This window comes from Halyomorpha halys, unplaced genomic scaffold (genome assembly GCF_000696795.3).
Source record: "Halyomorpha halys isolate HHAL.00 unplaced genomic scaffold, Hhal_1.1 Scaffold106.1, whole genome shotgun sequence".
NCBI classification, from domain to species: Eukaryota; Metazoa; Arthropoda; class Insecta; order Hemiptera; family Pentatomidae; genus Halyomorpha; species Halyomorpha halys.
In genome coordinates, this window is record NW_027111449.1 from 1,925,495 (window position 1) to 1,944,944 (window position 19,450).

General features: G+C 30.0%; 1 protein-coding gene across 2 annotated transcripts in view; it reads left to right on the forward strand.

Moving 5' to 3' along the window:
* The window catches only part of LOC106677641 (ganglioside-induced differentiation-associated protein 1), a 138,061-nt gene that overhangs the window by 7,288 nt on the left and 111,323 nt on the right, over nucleotides 1–19,450 (forward strand). For both annotated transcript variants that reach the window (XM_014415678.3, XM_014415679.3), the window contains exons 3-4: nucleotides 2,301–2,487; nucleotides 3,760–3,942. In XM_014415678.3, coding sequence (XP_014271164.1) covers nucleotides 2,301–2,487; nucleotides 3,760–3,942 — 370 coding nt within the window. The remainder of the gene's footprint in view (nucleotides 1–2,300; nucleotides 2,488–3,759; nucleotides 3,943–19,450) is intronic.

Below are 19,450 nucleotides of genomic sequence, written 5' to 3' on the forward strand. Positions count from 1 at the left end.
CTATGAGTGGGAGTGTGCATCTATTGGTTAAACTCTGATCTTGATTAAATGGATCCGGCATATGAAAACCTCTGATATTGCCAAGTTAAGCTGGTCGATAATAGATATTTGATATTTTTTTATAATTCACACATTATGAATGTCCACAATATTTAGATACTATGCACTTAAAATCATAAAGATTAAATGAATGATTCTCAAATATAATATCGTAAATAAAATTAAATAATTTAAAATGTTTTCAAATCAAAATTAAAGGGAAATTTGGTGGCTAATTAGCTGATCCATAAACTCTAATAATAAATGGTGTAATTAAATAATAATAGTAATATATGACTGATATTACAATTATAGGATAGGTATACTTGATACTGAAAAGAATATCATTTGGTGAACTAAAAGGTTAAGATTAAATCACTTACTGTAATCAAGCCATATTTTTCAGATGACATACCTATTCTCCTCCAAATTATAAAATCACTTCTGAATTGCTTGACATTAATTTATGATTTAAGTTGATTTTGTTTCACCTACATCTTTGTTTGTTTATTAAGTAGACCTGAATATTATAATAATGATAAAAAAAAAAAAAAAAATCCCAAACTGATTCTATATACTAAACAGATTAAATACCAATATATTTACTTATCTGAACTTTTATTTGTTAAGGTAGTACCTCAATAACACTTTGTAATAACATTAAATTAGTCTCCAATCTAAAAGTTTTGATCAATTTCAACTTATGAAGCAATATTTTTTTTTTTTTAATCATTCTTCAGAACAGATTTGTACCTTATTATATGAATATAGTTTTTCTTTTATGTACGGTTTTGTTGTAAACCTAAGTTCTATTAATAATAAATGTTTTATCTTTGTTGGGTGTTTGAATTGAAGGACTTCATCTTGAAAAGATGAAACCTGAAGTTAAAAAAAAAAATTAACAATAAAGAGAGTTATTTATTATTTTATTTTTACTAGTATGGTGCAAAATAAAGGATTATTTAAATTATTTATATAAAAAATAAAAAACATGTAATTATTTACTAGAAGATAACTTCAAAATTTAAATCAAACAATTAATGGGCTTATTTAAAAGTATTTGTGTATTAATTATTATGGGATCTATAATAATTTTTGCATTTTTTTTTTGTCTCAATTTCCATTGAAGTCCTATACAGCCACAGAATGGGAATTCCAAAATTCATTTCTTCATTCCTGAATTAGAAAATGACTGAACCATGTGGGAATGGTACCACAATGTTCTGAACCTGGCATCTATGACACTTTCCCGAATGTGCTCGGCCATAAGTCCTCAATTTTATTTTAATTATAAAATGGAATAGCAGCTGTAAAGTTGTATATAAGCATTGAAAACAAAAAATAAATAAACGAATTGAAAAAGAAATGAATATAATTTAAAGTTGAGGTGTTAATAGTTGACTGTGGATGAAACTGAAAAGTTGACGTTAGACGGCGACTGCCCAAGTCACCCTAATGAAGACCAGAAATTCAGGTCAAAACGTAGGTACAAATAAATAAGTTTTGCTTATTTGTGTGTCTTTGCTGACCACAACCCTGCCATCTTCTCCTCATAATTTAAAGTTATTAAAAAGCATTTTAAATATCTCAAGTCTGAGCAATAAGTACAGTAGGATGACTTTATGATGGTATCAAAGCATCATGTAGTATGACTACAAAGTATAGCATTCAATAATTCAGCCTCTGTCAATTTTTTTAGAGCCTTGTATAATGAAATTCTCAACACAATTTTAGCATGATATTAATAATAATAAGATAAGTAAAATTTTTGTATAACTTCTTTAATTTTATTGAATCAAACACAAATTATATTCAATTGGTGCCCCAGATGAATAAAATATAAGGTTTGAAAAATTGTACATCTTTCCAAATTTCAATAGAATTATACTGTAGATTGTTAGTAATATCATTCTATTTGCAGTTATGATTTATTTCTCATTGAAACTTAATTTTGCATCTCAATTTCCCTTTTGAAGTATTTTTATTATCAAAAAAGCATTTTATCAAAGTATCAACAACATTCCATTGATGTTTAAGAGATTGTCCAGTTGGGATACTTAAGTTCAGCTAAATATACAATATTCAGTACAAAAGCACTGTGAAAAGTAATGTTACATGTCTCAAGATTGGTTGTAAACTTTTTTAATTTATTAGTATCTTTTTAGATTTCTTCTATCCATGAATTATAATAAACAGGATTAATCAAGTATAATTGAAAAATACCATTCAGTTAGATAATTGGTACTCTTTTCTTTTTATAGTTGCTCTTCGTATTAAATGAGAGAGGTATTAAATTCAAGACAGTGTTCATCAACATTGCTGCTGGAGACCAGTACAAAAACTCTTTCTTAGACATCAATCCTAGAGGAGAAGTTCCTGTAATTAAGGATGGAGAAACAATTGTTGTCGATTCTGCTAAAATAATTTACTACCTCGAAGAACAATATAGTATGTATAAAGAATTAAACAAGTAAATCATGGGCAGGAATAACAATGTAACAATTTTTCATTACATTGTTTTTTATTTTATTTCGTACATTAAACTATTACTTAGAAAAGAACAGTTTTGTTATTTAATGATAATATTGCTGAAAATATAGGAATAATCTACTTGACACAAAGTATGAAGCATTATTTGGCCTTTCTTGCCCAATATGAAAATTTTATATACGTTATTCCAACCCATGGTACAAGTATGTCATGTATGTAAATCAAACTATTAAAAATATTAATAAACTTTAAAAAAAAAAAGGATGGTAATTGATTTTCATTATTCTTTTGTTGTTATACTCTATTTCATGGGCAGAAAACACACATCTTGTTTTACCAATGTGATAAATTAGAAGAAACATAGAAATTGCCTTTCCTAATGCATCAGATTCTCGTCAATTCAATGTAGAGCTAGGCTTTCCATGATTCAAACCGTTCTGATAATTCCTACCATTTTTACCTTTTTGTTTGTGTTTTTTTTCTTTCATCACATCTTGTTCTTGTTTTCCTTTTCAATGATATGAATTAACTTTTCTTAAACCTGTCAGATAACATAAATGAGATCCTGATTACTTCTCCCCAAATCCCTCATATAGCTATCTTTCAGTTTCTTCTCGTAAACTTAATTTTTTCCAAGAATACAGAGTACATTAATTATGTAACCTCTGTCTTTCAAAAGATACCTAAATTACTTCCATCTGCCCTTTGTCCTTTCCATTTTTTAATATGCTAGATAAAAAGTTTCTTGACTAACTCTGCCTATGCTGACTATCATTTCACATATGATTTCATCATATCCTCTTTATATATCTAATTTATCTTTGCTGATCGACAGTTCTAATTCAGAATAATCTCCTTCAAAGGTGTTTAACAGTGTGGAAATTATAATTAATAAAGTTTAATTAGTATTTTTTTATCTGACACCAATAAATACCTTATGTTACTTTATTAGTTAATATTTGTTAAAGTAAATATTATTCAAGACAAGATAAATATTTATTAAAGCCATCTGGTTAGTTTAAAATTGTCACTTTTACTTTAAAAACGTGGTCCTAGTTCAAAATTTTCCTAAATACCTAACAGAAATATAAATTTAAAATAAATCTAGCCCCTAATATAAGGCTGTAAATTACTGTTTACCTTAAAAACTCTTTATTTGGTTTTATAAATTTTGATAATTTAAAAAACTTTTCTAATTAATGCTATATAAACTTTTTTTTTATGTTATAGAGACACACAAAACACTGATACCAACAGCTGAAGGAGCAGAAATAATTGAAAGACATAACCATTTCCATACAGTGATCCATGATCTTCCAGCTGATGTTATTACGATTGGTTCATTTTACCATCCAGAGGTAGTTAGGGACCCAAAACTGCCATTCATTCTCCCTGTCAGGAAGCATATGAGAAGTAAGCTTTTTTGAAATTTTATTATTTAATAATACTAAAAATCTTTATTTTTCTACTTAAAACTATAACGTAATCAACTATTTAATGTTTTGCTGCCTTAATGTTAAAATAAATATATTTTTATAAAAACATCTCCATATTATTGGAATAAAAATGATTTTTAAAAATACTGATATACGAATGTAGAGATGATGATTATTGTCTGTTTAAAATTATTAAGAAGTAGGATCACTCATAAATAATGCACTTAAATTTATTTAAAACTCAGCAGAACATTTTCCGGAAGTGATAGAGTACAAAAGCGATATACAGGTAAAATATAATTTCATTGATAAGATCTTTATAACTTGTTATAAGAATTGTATAACTTGGAAAAGGAAGTGAAGAAATTAGAAATGAAGTTTGATCTCATTGAGTCCTGTTAGTTTTCATTCTGGCTATATTTGTTTGGAGCTCACAAGAAACCAGTGTTTGTATGAAAACTAAATAATTTTAAATTCTTATATTCCTGGGTAAGTTAAATCTATGCATTGATTACAGAAAGGAGTGTATGCAATTATTTTTAATAATTGAAGACTATTAAATTATCAAACAAAAATGAGAAAATGAGGTATCTCACGTTTTCATAAACTTATAGAAAAACAAACCATGACTAAAGGTATTCAACTGCAGTTTTAACCCGTTTAAGCTTATTTTTCTTTTGTTTTGACTTTATTCTATCAGAAACCATTGTTACTCATTTTTGAAAAAGAAATTAAGCCATCCCGTCCAGAGATTACAATTACTTTTAACAATGCTGTGTATTTCAAGGCAAATTTCCAAATGTAAATTTAGAATACAAGTTTTACAGTTTGTTGTTCTAAATGATAAAATATAAAAGACGTTCTAGCTAATGAGTATCGATTTATAATAAATTTAAGTAATTACTATATAAAAATGCAGTTGTACATCTAAAAGAGCTCTTGATGCTTCCCTCCTATAACTTTATATTTAAAAGTTTTTATAAATAAATTTTGAATTATTTTTATAAATATTTTTTAACTAGTGTCAATTTTGGAGCAGATTACATGATTGAATCTAAATTATTATTAATAAAACTTTCTTAATATTCTTTTCCTCAGGCCGCAGTAAAACTATAAAATGACAGTAATTATTATTTTTAGTTTGTGGTGTGAATAATATATTACATCTTGAAAAAGTTTAGTTTAAGAAATATGTTTTTAAAAAAATAAATATTCTTAAATGTAGAATGTATTTTCAGATTGGTGATAAATATGATTTAGTGCCATTTTAATCGACGTCATATTATCACTTTTATTTCTAACCCGATGATATTTATGAATTCATTGGAATTAATCAAACAAAAAACCTAACACCAAACCAGACACACAAAATGGCCTTTGTATAATTACATATATTATCATAATTATCTAAAATAATTGTCTTTCACATCTTTTTCTAGAGATTTAGATTTCTTTAGAGCTTTTTTTACTGATGGCTACTTGAAGGTTCATATGAACTTAAGGATTCTGTTTAAGTTTATTTATCTATGGTATTTACTACAACAATTTTTTAAAATATTCAACCGCTGTGGTCTGTTGAAGGCAAAGGTCTGAAATCCATATGGCATAGTTTGTTATGTATTTTGGTAAAACATAGGACAAATTAATATTTTTTCAGGCATTTGTAAGAGCTTCAGAAATTTAATATTAATATACAACTCATTACATGTATCATCAATCCATACTTATATTACTTTTTCCATTTTCTTCTAAATTCTAAACCGTTACTTACAAGTTTCAACATAATTGTATAAATGTTTATATCCTTAGTGATATTTTATTATTAGCAGTTATGTTTATTATTTTTGCTTTGCTACCCTTTTTTGTATTTCCCCCAGACAATTTTTTCAGTGACATGGTTCTCTGTTTGAAATGAAGATCTCATTTGGGCCTGAACCCATTAAAAGGATTTTCTGGTAGTTAGATTTATTTATCTGCCAATATAACTTCTTTTGATTGATACATCTGTGTACCAGGCCAGAATCTCAATTCTTAGCTGTAGTCCCTCCTCTAACTATTTTTCTTATTTTAGGTTATTGCTTCGACATAATTTATTTCTACAAAATTTTTAGGCAAATGATAATCTATTTACTCATAAATTCTATTCATTAAGCTAATTTTTAAATGGCCTTATATCTCTGCTGGCTTGTTGTCTTCTGAAGGCTTAGATCTTTCTATACACATGTGTTCTGTGGAGTGAACTAAGAAAGTGAAGCAACCCAAGAACTGATTCAAAGATCCAGTACCTGCTCATGCAAGCAAATCTCTCAAGGTCAGACTAATTGGATCAGATCCAAAGTGATTTTGAATGATGGATTGGTTTGATGGATGAGCGTGGGAGTCAGAAAATCAATGTTGCTACTAATAACTTATCCTCCTACCTTATTTTTAAACAGAGATATATTTCTCAAAAAATCCATTTGAGTCTTGTTGAGGAAGGGTTCACCATCCCTTAATATAATAACAATAATAACAGAAATATCACTCCGCAAATATGATATAATCATATGAGATGAACATGCATTAAATGTAATATTATGCTGGTTTCATGTTAGGCTGTGATAGCTTTGAAAGATTTATAATTTTAATTATTTAAAAAAAAAATAGAAGACCTAACATAAAAAAGAGCTAATCTTCAAGATCCACAGCTCACTATCAGAAGTCAACTATCAAGTAAATGATCATATCATTCATGAATTTAATCTGTAATAAAAATTTAACTAACCTAATTTAAAAAGATTGTAGCCTTTTGGTCAAACCAAATATGACCCATTATGTTATAATTCATACAAGAATAGGCTATAATATCACTATTTCACCTTGTCTCATTGTTCTTAAATCCATCACTCCAGTAAAAATCTAGAACGTTTTTTATTAATAACAATCTCAGAATTTACTCTGGCTGGGGTGATTGATCAGACACCAAAAATAGGAGATTTAAACATAATGTTGCTGAAAGGATAAAATACCATTTTTTATTCCATGAATTTGAAATAGTCATTCACTTCCTATTACTAAATCATTTAAATGGATCTTTAAGCGTTAATTGGGGATCAAGGAAGAGTAATTTAAAATTGTGACGCATAAAAATGTTCCTTTAGACGAAAGTCAGTTAATTGAACCAGTACGTCACTGTTTCGAGAAAGGTTTTGAGCCTAATAACTGATGTCAGTTTGAATGCTCAAGAAACCTCACGGCATCCAATATCCTTTTAATTTGTGGCCTCAACTAATTGGATGTGTCAGTCGGAGATTATACCGAACGCCGTGCCCAGCTTAGCAGGTTTCTTATTATCTGATTCAATTAACTCGCATAAAGTCGAACTGGAGCTCTAATTTTAGCCAACCATCTTTAAATCGTTATATTTCTAGTAGCCATGATACACTGACCAAGTACCAAGTTATAGTTTTCATTTAGTTTTAAACTTAAAAAAAATCCTTACGAATATGTTTTGTAATTCGTATTGAAAATTAAACTAAACATTTTCAGTTTAAAGTAAATTTCACTGTAGCGTGATTCTACCTCATACATTAAGTAAAGACATCAAATTAATTTAGAGTTAAAAATACTATTTTAAAAATTCGTTTGACATCCCCCTTTTTTTATCGAGAGCATTCTGAATTTCTAAATGAATCTTGGTGGGTCGTAGTTATGGTGGTAGAAGTTTCTTTTGGTAGTGAAGCCGACTTAGTACCCTTTTACATTTTATCGTACTTTATTATGGAATTTTTAATGGGAAGAGATATTTATAATTAAGGGTCTTATAATAATAATAATAATGTGAACCGCTATAATCCATGAAGGTTCAGGGGTCAAGGGTTCAGTACTTTGTAAAGAAATGCTGTATTTAGAACATCGGTTATACAAGGAGGTGATTTTTTCACGCTCAACAGGCAGATTTTTCCCTAATTAAGGGTTCCCACTTTGTAGAGGCTGGGTGTGCCTCAGGAGGGCTCCCTAACCCACTGGATTGACTCCCGGCTGCAGTCATAGCAAATCTAATTTTAAAAACGATTATACCAATCTTGAATGAGTGAATCAACAAAAACTGCTTGCATGTTTGTACGGCTTTTAAGAATTTGCGCGCAAACGAAAAGGAAAATTGAACAAAGCTAGAAAACAAAATTATTTGATGACGCCTCTATTATGACAACGAATTCTTACAGGAAATTTAATTCTCAAATGATTGTTTTTTAACGTTTGTTAGTTTTTAGCACCATTTACGGCACAATCTTCAAATACAGTTCAGTTTTTGGCTTTTTATTCCTTCAGGACGCGTTGTATTATCGGAAAAGTTACTTTTGAAGAATCATTTTGAACATAGATTTTCTATGAAAAATTCTTCATTAAAAATAAGTGTTTCATTCAATTGAAAAGTCTGGAGCTAAGAGCGCTGGAGAAGAACTGAAAGAGGTTACATAATCAGTATCACGACCAAAAGAAACTCATTCACCATAACAAAGACCTGCCAAATTTCATTTTAAAGTTCTCAAAACATTCGATAACGTGGGTTACAATTAATTATTGAACAGCAGATATAGTCAATACTTTTAACTTGATCTTCATCTCTTATTTTTTCTTGTTTTTCATCTTATTTTTAAATTTGATAAACCTATTCGAAATCTTGCAAATTTTTTTTTTACTTCTTGGTTGCCATTAGACTTTACCACACCAGAACCTCTTAAATAGATTAAAAAACAATTGGAAGTCGGCCGGACTATACGAAGATGAAGTTTGGAAGAACACACGATCACACGTCGTGAACTCGCGAACTATGACGAAACATTACGTCATAAGATTTAACTGTGTGACTTTTTTTTATCTATGATTTTCTTGTTATTTAGTCATCACGCCATGACTATCAATACTCGCCGTGACTTCACATCATATCACGGCCTTACGATCTACGATGTCTACATATTTTCGGAAAAACGTGATACCACATTTCTCTTTTTCTCACTGTTAAGTCCTATTTGTACTAGTTATTATAATTTTAAAATTCATGTGTTTGTTCTAAGTATGAGTGAATAATTTATTGAGAAATTTTAAATCATTTATCAATTATAATTCTATGGCTTTGAGCAAATACTAAATAATGTCCATTTTTAAATTTTTTTAATTGTTTGTAGCATATGTAACATAGTTAATACGTAGTAAAGTTTTTATGTAGTAACGTAGTCTGTCAACGATTTTTTTTTTTTTGATAGATTTATTTATTGATAGATATTACAATCTGCCACACAGTTGTGGGCAATAGGTAATATTGATGAATGATCTCATACATACTAAAATAAAAAAAATAAAATAAATAAGTAAAAAAAATGAAATAAAAAAATTAAAAAAAAAAAAATTAAATAAAATAAAAAAACTCTCTTAAAATATAACTGTCAACGATTAAACTTGTAACTTTTCTAAAACAAATTATTGGAAGATCGTTGGTCGTCCGGGAGTAGTATATAGAAGGATGATGGCCTGGGTGCGGTGAAAAGAACTCAAATAGTAATAAAATATTTATTATGAAACAAGGTTTCGCCCCACGTTGCAGGACTTTCTCATTCTAAAAAAGATATAAACAATTAAAATAGCAATAAAATAAAATTAATTATCTTAGTTATTTGTATCTTTTTTAGTCCTGAGGGAGCCCTGCAAACCTTGTTTCATAATCAATAGTATTATTACTGTTTGAAATCTTTGAGAGCGGACCATTTTCCTTTTTTAAATAACAATTTATGTTCTCAGAACACTGTAAACATTGGTTTTATACCACGACGACATATGTCCATCCTCATTTCTGTATATCTTCATTTTATTTTCCAAATTATTTTTCTTCCCAAAGTTTCTACCTCCGTGTACCATTTTCATAACTTTAGTTACTCTGAGTTCACCTGGCCGAAAAAAAAAATACATATGCAGAACAACTTATCAACAACGGACAAAAAATGCTGAAAATTAAGAAAAAAATTATACTAAGTGATTTTATATGAGAGGGAAAAACGGGAGTGAGGGAAGTGAAAGTATTGGTTGTACAGACCGAAATGGATTGTAAAAGGAAACTGTAGAGGTGAAAAAAAATTGTTTATTATATCCTATTATTGTATATCATTTTTTTTTTATTATACCATGTATGTGTAATGTAAATATGTCCGATTACGGATTGATAAGTATGCTGTGTGAGATAGCAACCTAATGTATTTAGGCAGCATAGATGAATAAATAAAGTACATACTTCAAATATTTTCATAACTTGAAGTTATTATTTTTTAATTAATAAAACCTTGAGCCAAACTCCATCATTACATAAAAACTAACAAAGCTTATTTCTTATTATTTTTTTAAATTCTTATTATTTATTTATTTTTTAATCTTCTATGCAGATACGTTTCCCCCTTAATATCTTTCCGTACCTCTGAGTTAGGCTTGCCACATTTCGGGAAGCTTAGCTGTAAGCCATAGAATTTGTCTTGTTCATTTCATATATCTAGTGAGGTTCAAATATAAACGACCTGTGACAGATTTGACGTTAGTATTCTACCACTATACTTCCGGTTTGCATTCCTTAGCTCCTCGGATTTCTTTAGGTATGCAAACAAGTAAACTATGTGCTCGTATCTATCTTGTTATAAATTTCATCACCAATGTTTCCTTTCTTGACCCTGAAACATGCACGTTTCTGTGCTGTAAAAAAGTCCTCGCGCCTTTTTAGGAGGGGTGCTTATACACTTCTGGTTGCACATCATGAACCTGTCGCAGGTGTTTATGCGGTTTATGGTTTACCAGTGTTTATATTTACTAGGGTGTAGGTAAATACAAATAAGGTCCATATACATTAGTTAAATGTCACATTTTGTTCATTTTTGTTAACTTCTTATAAATAAATAATAATTATTACGAAGTATTTTGAAATTAATTATTTTAAACTAGTATCAGAAGAAAATATATGTTTTAGTCAGTGAAATATATGGTACATATATGTTTGTTTTTATCCTGTATTTATACGATTTAATAATTTTAGGTGGTATATGTTACCCATTGCACTTTGAGGTGTGGGTATAACGCTATCTCAGTTGAACAGTGTAACATCTCAAAAAATGGTTATTTTCAGATATGAATGTAATCTTAGAAATAAGGGTAAGATCTATACAGTTCAAAACTGCAATATCTTCACTTTTTTTTCTCTAGATTTGATGACTTATGTTCTCCTATAATTCTGTGTTTTATTATATAGATCTTACCCTTATTGCTAAGATTACAAGTATATTCCGAAATAACTATTTTTATGGATGTGACAGTGTTGAACTGGGACAGCGATTAATGGAATGTTTATCACATAATTGAATCCACAGATGCAATAAGGAAACAAATGACGTTTCTATGAAATAACGTTTTATAAGCTATATCGATATTTTTTTTTTTTAAAGAATTTTCATTACACAACTTTAAGCGAAGATAAAGCGTTCCTTTATATCTCTTTTAGATGTACATAGTTGCGAAATCAAAAAAATCTCGATGTATTTTACAAAACATAGTAGAAATTTTAGCTCGTTAATTCCTCCTATGTGGTTTCAGTTTATCAGATAAAAAAAAAATGGATAGTCAGCAGAAATCAGTTTATGACATTTCGATTTCGAAATTATTCTTTATCATTTATGTAGCTATTGGTAAATCTCACTCTATCAGAGTGTGCCCTGCCTTTAGATTAAGATAGCTTTGTTACGGACGTATGAATTTGAATAAGATTATAAATTCTGGAATATTCTTATTATAATATTGGGTAAATTTTAATAATGATCTTGACATATTACATATTATTCAATAATATATAGTAAACATCTCCAGAGTATCTGGTACGGGATAGGCACCAACAAGGGCAAAATCAAGGTTGGGGAGGGTTCGAGATTAAATAAAATTATTTTTATATAATTTCAATAATATAAGTAGAGATAGAAAACATACTGTTATAAATTTCTGAAAAAATCGGGCACTGTATATGTTTTATATATAAGGCAACGAAGTGACTTCACAATATTGCCGCATTTTGTTACTTTTATCAGAAACCTACCCGTTCTCGGTCAAAAGGACCTTAAATGTTTCACGAAAACAAAACATGTTTTGTTTCTGTAATTTATTCCTTACCTTGTCCTATAAAAATCTATTTATATATTTTATATTAGCGTTAAAAATACTGAATTACTGCATATTATTTATACAAAAAATCTAGAAAAATTTCAAGGAAACATCATTTGTTAAAATATCTGCAATTTCCTTCTAAATATATCAATATTTTCTGGGAGGAGGACTCCTACGTTTAAGAAACATTGGATGGGCCTTCTGTTCCTCCTGAAGCATTACGTCTTTTTCTTTATTACTAGATCGGCCCTGGTTGGCCTTATATGGTTGTAACACTTTGTAAGTTTTTTTAACAGTTGATAATGGTAGAGGGAGGGGGGGGGAGTGGAAGGTAGGTATAGTATTCAGGAGTGTTGCATTAATTCTTCTCAAACGAATTTCCTTGTCAACACGGAAAATTACCATAGTTTCTGTGGATTAGTATCAAATAGTTCTTCGAGCAAAGATCAGATGTGTTTTATGGACGCACCTTGAACCGTGTGTTGTAACGCTGTCCTCTAGTCTTGAGAAATGCCGTATACTATCTAGAATCCTATGTTCAAATTAGAATTCAGTATTATCAATAATATGGAACTATAAAAATAATGAAAAAAATATAGATTATTTTCTTAAAAGAATTTTTTTTTCTTTTTACATATTAATTATTAACATTTATTTAAACTTTCAATTGTGGATTATTTGATAAACAGGTATTTGGATGATAAGATGAAGATACTTGCTATGGGAGCGTTTTCACTTTCTCATCCAATTTTTTAAAAAATATTTTAAGTAGTTAGATATTATAAAATATCCTGTATATTGCTAAATGTTTACATTTGATGAATATACGGTTTCAATAACTAGTCAATAATATTTCAGATAATACTGTTCATATAGCATGTCAGGTTTTCGTTGCTTGCCAATGATGATTTCACTCAAATTCGTATTATGAATTTAAATTTGGTTGAAACGGAACCAGTGGCCAGGAATGCTGGAGTTTCAAATTGTATGTTCAAATAAGAATACAGTATTATCTATTATATGGAGTTTCAAATTTATCACTATAGGGAGTAATAGCTGTTATTAATATGCACTCAGTATATCATATTTTTACTAACAAAAAGGTGATTTTTCAATGTTCGGACTTGTGTTTTTCATTTGAAATGACAATAAAAAAGTAAAGGAAGGTAACCAGTATCATCCAAACTCTTTTCTACTTGATAACATCATTTATACATTGCTAAGACTGCTTTAGGTACAGTTGAACTCGGGCAGCGGAGGGATTCACAATGAAAACATTTCATATTTCAGTCAACTGCCGAACACTACGTTAGGCAGTACCTACGAAAGTCAATCTCGAGGTGAAACCTTAACCTCAGGATGTGGAGGTACCCTTGGAGAAATGGATTAAATTGCAATGAGGCCTGTTTTGTTAAAAATAGTTGTTAATATCTCTTCTCTTCGAGGAAAGAAGACCTTAATAATTCTCATCTCCTTTATTCTGGAAAACTTTCGGGCATCCCATTTATTAACTAGTTCACCTTAATTACTTGATGTCTTATATTATCTTTTGAAGGAATTCGTCCTGATTATTGATTTTTATCATATCTTTGTCCTATTTGTTTATAGAGTTCCATCTACATATCCCTTCCTCCGTATATTGAAGTGTGGAAAAATAAAGGACTAAAGATATGATAAAATTTAATATTCAGCCCATTTTCAGAAAGTTAATATGTTATAAAACATCGATTTCATTTCGTGCTGTTGGCCTCCACTACTCCTGGGATACTACGCTCTTATTCTGTCAGTCTTCCGTGCCCTTCAAGTCAAGTTCCCTGTTATGCTCATTCCCATTACTAACTTGTTGTGCTGTTCATTGTCAATCATTTATCTCAATTTACTTTTGTATTTATCTCTGAAGATATACGACCTTCAAGATTTCTACATCTTTCTTTCCACTTACTTATCGAGCACATCTTACCCTATTTTCCATCTTTTATTGCTAGGTAGACTAGACATTCATAGGTACAGCAATGAACAACCAATACCGGCTACCATTCATTTAATTAATGCGCTATTCACTATTTTTTATCCTATCATTAATTATTTATATAATATTTCAATTGCTTATCCTTGATTCAATTCTTACAACCAAAATCAGTTCAAATATTTAAAAAATACTTTTTTCTAGTCCTCCGTGTAAAATAAAGGTTTTGACAACTGCGCATTTTCCCTATGAACGCTACAAGGATATCAGATTATAGGTTATTCAGATGGCCTAGATAGTGTACAGATTGTCCAAAACGTTGCTGAGAACGTGCAGCAAGAGTTCTTTCCCTGAAAAGGAAACAAATAAGTTACAAAACATTGTATACTCTTAGCCCAGATTAAATATTGTAGGTGCTAAAGTTTTCTTTTTAGCCTGAGACTTTATATTGCTGACAGTATATTATGACATGATATTTTATGTATTATGAGAGATGAATTTGGTCGCGTTTATCTTGGAACAATCGGTAACAAGCGCGTCAAGAGCCAACCTACATTTACCGCTTACGGCTCTGTACTCCTCCACGGCTCGAAGATACCGTTCTCTTAAGTGGTACTTTACCAACTGCATAAGGGAAACAGAATGTTGGTAACAGACAGTTGCGAAGTCGACTTTAAATCAACCGTATGCTTTACGAATGCTATTGTTATCTGGCGGAACCAATTGGATGTTAGTGGTTAGCTCATTCAAGGTCCCTTTTAAGTGGCAGCTACCACACATTGCAGGGCTTCATAGAATTACGAGAAAAGGAAATAACAGTTAACCGATGAAATAGGCTTTTCGTCTACTTACCAAATATATCTATGTTCCTAATGTTGTTCTCTTTACAATATGAAAGATCGACCATACCATATCAAAACTTATTCTACATGTCATAATTGTCAACATCTTTTATTATATGAAAGTGTATAAAAGATGATCATAATCAAATTATAAAATACGATTCGATGTTTCTTCTAATTCGAAAATAAATTAGCCTCAACAAATATATCTGATGCATCCAGTCACTAGAATTTTTGACTGCCAAGTCCAAATGCTATTTATTATTAGTCTTTGCTATTATTGAAGCTAATTTTTTTTTTAAGTATATCTTTGAATGCCTGTTGAAGAGATACGATACTTAGGACTCCCTCTTGACAAGAGACTTACTTGGAACCCACACGACAAGACTGAAACGACAAGAAACTGCTCGTAGATTCCGATTGCTACAACACTTACTTGACAAACGCTCTAAACTTCCCATTCACTACAAAAAATTAGTATACACTACAATAATCAGACCAATTTGGACATATGGAATTGAGCTCTGGGGCTCCACCAAACCATCAAATTCTTCCCGCATCCAATTGTTACAATCCAAAATACTACGTAAAATCCTTGATGCTCCTTATTACGTCACAAATAAACTCATCACAAAGACCTTAACATCCCATTCGTTGCAGATTTGACCCAAAACAGATATGCGTCTTTTCATTCCAAACTCCTTAACCATCCTAACCCATTAATTCTTAATCTTTCATCCTTAACAATCCCTGATAATCCTCCGAGGCGTCTGAAAAGAAGATGGCCACGGGACCTTCTAAATTAAATTAATGTTTGAAGTACCACCAATGGGTGGTTCCTTCCCAAGATTTTCAAGTGTATATAAAACATACTACATATTTACCTATTGTATTATTTTGTACAGTTGTAAATTACATTAAATAAATAATTAAAAAAGAAAAAAAAAGTTTATCTTTGTAGACAAATTAATTAACTTTAAAAAGATCATGTGGAGTTGTATGCAAGTTCTGGAAGTGGTTTACTTCCACTTAACTGCATAGTTTTTAGGTTATTCGACAAACTAATATAAATTGGACGGATTTTCTGCAAAAAAAAATCTGCATGTAGATTTTATCGTTTTCCGTCCACTAAGTTCTCTTATGCATCAATATTATTTTCCTTGGCACCCCTATATTTCGAAAACCTCAAAACAAAATTTGGATCTGAACCAAAGTGTGGCTCTGTATTAAAAAGGTAGTATTAATTTTACTAAATTCTATCTATTTTTCGGTAAAAGTACGCTTTACCATGCACAAAAATATTTTTCTTGATACGCATGTTTTAAAGACGGTTTCTTTTGTAGTTTTTATTCTCAAACGAAATATCAAATTGAATAAAAAAAACTGGAATACATTTTATATTAAAACCTCAAAATAAAGGTAATTATGTACCCATCTAATAGGAATAGTCATAAAGCTGTACTGACCTACGTACTTGGCAAATGTTTTTCATTGGATTTATTATTAGTTTGATTACCTTTCAAAATGATTTCAAAATACAGAATTTTCCATAAAATGTTATACTTTTTGCGTCATGCACAAATAAAATATGCTGTTCGCCATTACTGTTCTCTGCTTAATTTCCAGGATATATTACAAGTGAAATGTTAAAGAGCTTTTTAGGGAATAAGCTGTTGGCCCAGTTCATCAAAATCGTTACAGCTATTTCGCCGCTATTGTCTATAAAAAAAAAAAAAAGATTTTTTTCTATTGCGCACAGGGTCTTCATTTAATATTTAGGCATCGGGACCAAAACTGTGCTAAAAAAAAAATCAATAAAACCCTTTCAAGAAATAATCATGGCACAAATAGACTAATGGAGGGATGATGCTTTTGTACCAAGAAGGTTCTGAGGAGATTCGTTTAAACTACAAATAGAAACTTTGATTACAATAATTTTCATACCTAGTAGCATCAAAGAAAGTAAAAATAAGATGTAATGAAAAGTATGACATAAAAAAATAAAAGTAAGTGATGTAATGAAAACTAAAAATGACACAAATAAAAATTGAGCAGGAATAATTTGTTGCCAAGAGATTGATACGTACTTGAATATAACTCAGGTTTAGTTTAATAGATTGTTCAACTTCTGATTTATTCGTGTAAATACTCAATATATTCATAAAATATTTATTTTGTGTTCATAACGCCAAATTATAGCAATTCCAGTACTATAAACAATAGTTTTTAAATAGCTTTTCGGTTTGGAGTGGTATTGTAGCCCGCCAGACGTAAAAGCGGTGCGGGTTCAATGCACGCCTGAGAAGTTCAATTTCTGTTTCTTGGCGGAATAAATCTTGACCTTCCTGTGGAAAACCACTATGGAAAAATTTAGAGAGTTCAACGCAATTATACGCGAGAAAAAAATACAAGATTTGCAAATATGTTAAAATAACAAACATGTATTGGTCATACAAAATTGTATTAAATGTCTTGTGTGGACAGGCTCCACTCGTATTCTATTTAAATTAGATATGCGGTTTTCATTCCTCTGAATGATTTGTATATTATTTATACTCATGAATACTTTAATTTTTGGTCACGGGTATTTCAACTGGAATTTATTGGTGCTACTTATAAGAAGTGTTAAACGATGTTACAATATTTTATGGTTATAGTACCAACAATTATTAAAATGAATCATTTAGGCTATCTTTCCATTCCGTTTTACCCAGACCTCAATTATCTTTCCTCCAAAAAGATTCGGAAACGAAATTAGTTCTATTGGGGAACATTGAAAAAGTAGCTGAAACTTGGAAAATCAGTGTATTAAAAAAAAATTAGCCGAAATATTCTAACCTCCGCTCTTTTACCTCAGACATGGGGCCTTATTCTTATCTTATCTCTAAACTTTTACTTATAGCAAGACCAGTCTTTGAGAAATAAATCTATATCAATTTGCATTATTAAATTAGCTTAAACGAGGGATTAATATAATATATAGTATCAGTTTTGCGTGTAGTAACTTTGATTTTATTCATCTCGTATAATTTCTTTTTTTTATTTGCAAACATAATCTCCAAGTATCATTTCATTTTTTTATGTTATTAAAAATATTCAAACTCATATAATACTTATCAAGTAAAAAAAATAAAATAAACTATCCTTTGTTGATTAAAACCAAGCAAAATAAACAAGCGCACATCACACAACATTCACTTACTACAGATAGTTTTATTTTAGAGAGTCAATTTTGTTCCTGTCAATAATACAATGGTTTAATAAAAGATGACGATATAGGGCTTCGAAAATGCGATCAGAAGAGATCAGGCTATCGCCTTTTTCTGATTCTTACTTCCGTCTCTATTTCTCCTCTTTTATTAAATTCTTTAATATATTTTATTTATCCATTGTTTATTATTGCTGACTATCATAACTGGTTATTTATTTCATATAAGCAAAATCAAAGGTACGTGGAGTAAAGTGGAGGATTTTTTTAACATTCGCCCTTTAAGATCTGCCTCATTGACTATTTCAATAAGGATAAGATCTATCTGTTTAATAAAAACCGTTTGAGCCGTTTTTGAAAATAATACTAAAAAAGTGGAAATTATTTTTTTAATTTGATACTATACTTCCAGTTGCTGTAACATCTTAGACCAACTACATGCGCTAAATATCTATTTCAGTTTACTTATCCGAGACCTATAGTATGGTTTTTATATTCCAATAATACAGTATTATCCAACCTACTAAACTTGGATCTTACTGACAGATATAAAAAAAAGTCTCGCTACAATAAAAAAGATACTAAATAAACAAAGTACGAGAGAAGCCTGCTTATAAAACATTGTGTTCTGGTTGATGAAGCAACATTGAACACCCTGTTCTATAGAGCATATCTGACCTCATTGCATAATCAATTCGCCGATAACAAGGCAAGAATGCCGTTGCCCTGGAATATTTTCGAGCTGTCAAAGGGACAATACATTATGCAAAATGTATCGCTCTTGATAGGTGGCGCCCACATCTATCCGTTCCATTGTAGACTACTATAAAACCCCTTATTGACTTGACCAATACAGTTGCTTTTCGGCAGAGGTTTTATAAATATAAAATGGACAGTCATAAGATGTATAGCGTAGGGTTCCACTGGAGAAGGATTTGGATCAAGTCATTGCTTCTTAATTCCATTCTACTTTTACTTTCCGTACTGTCTGAGTTCTCGGAAAGATAACTCTTTGAACCTAGTAGGTAATACCTACAGAGCCCCGGATTCCTGTGTACCAAATTGGGTACTACGTAAACGTTAACCGAATATCGTTTTATTTTTGTGAAAAAGGCCTTATAATTTCTTTTTTTTTTACAGAATATTCCTTAATCGAGTTGTGGTACTCTTTCTCATCTTCAAGATGAACCGTCTGAAAAATCCACCATCCTATATTTGTTATTATAAAATACATAAAACCTTTTTTTTATTTTTACCTTGTACCTATTTTACCTAGTAGTTATATATATATTTATTTTATTTT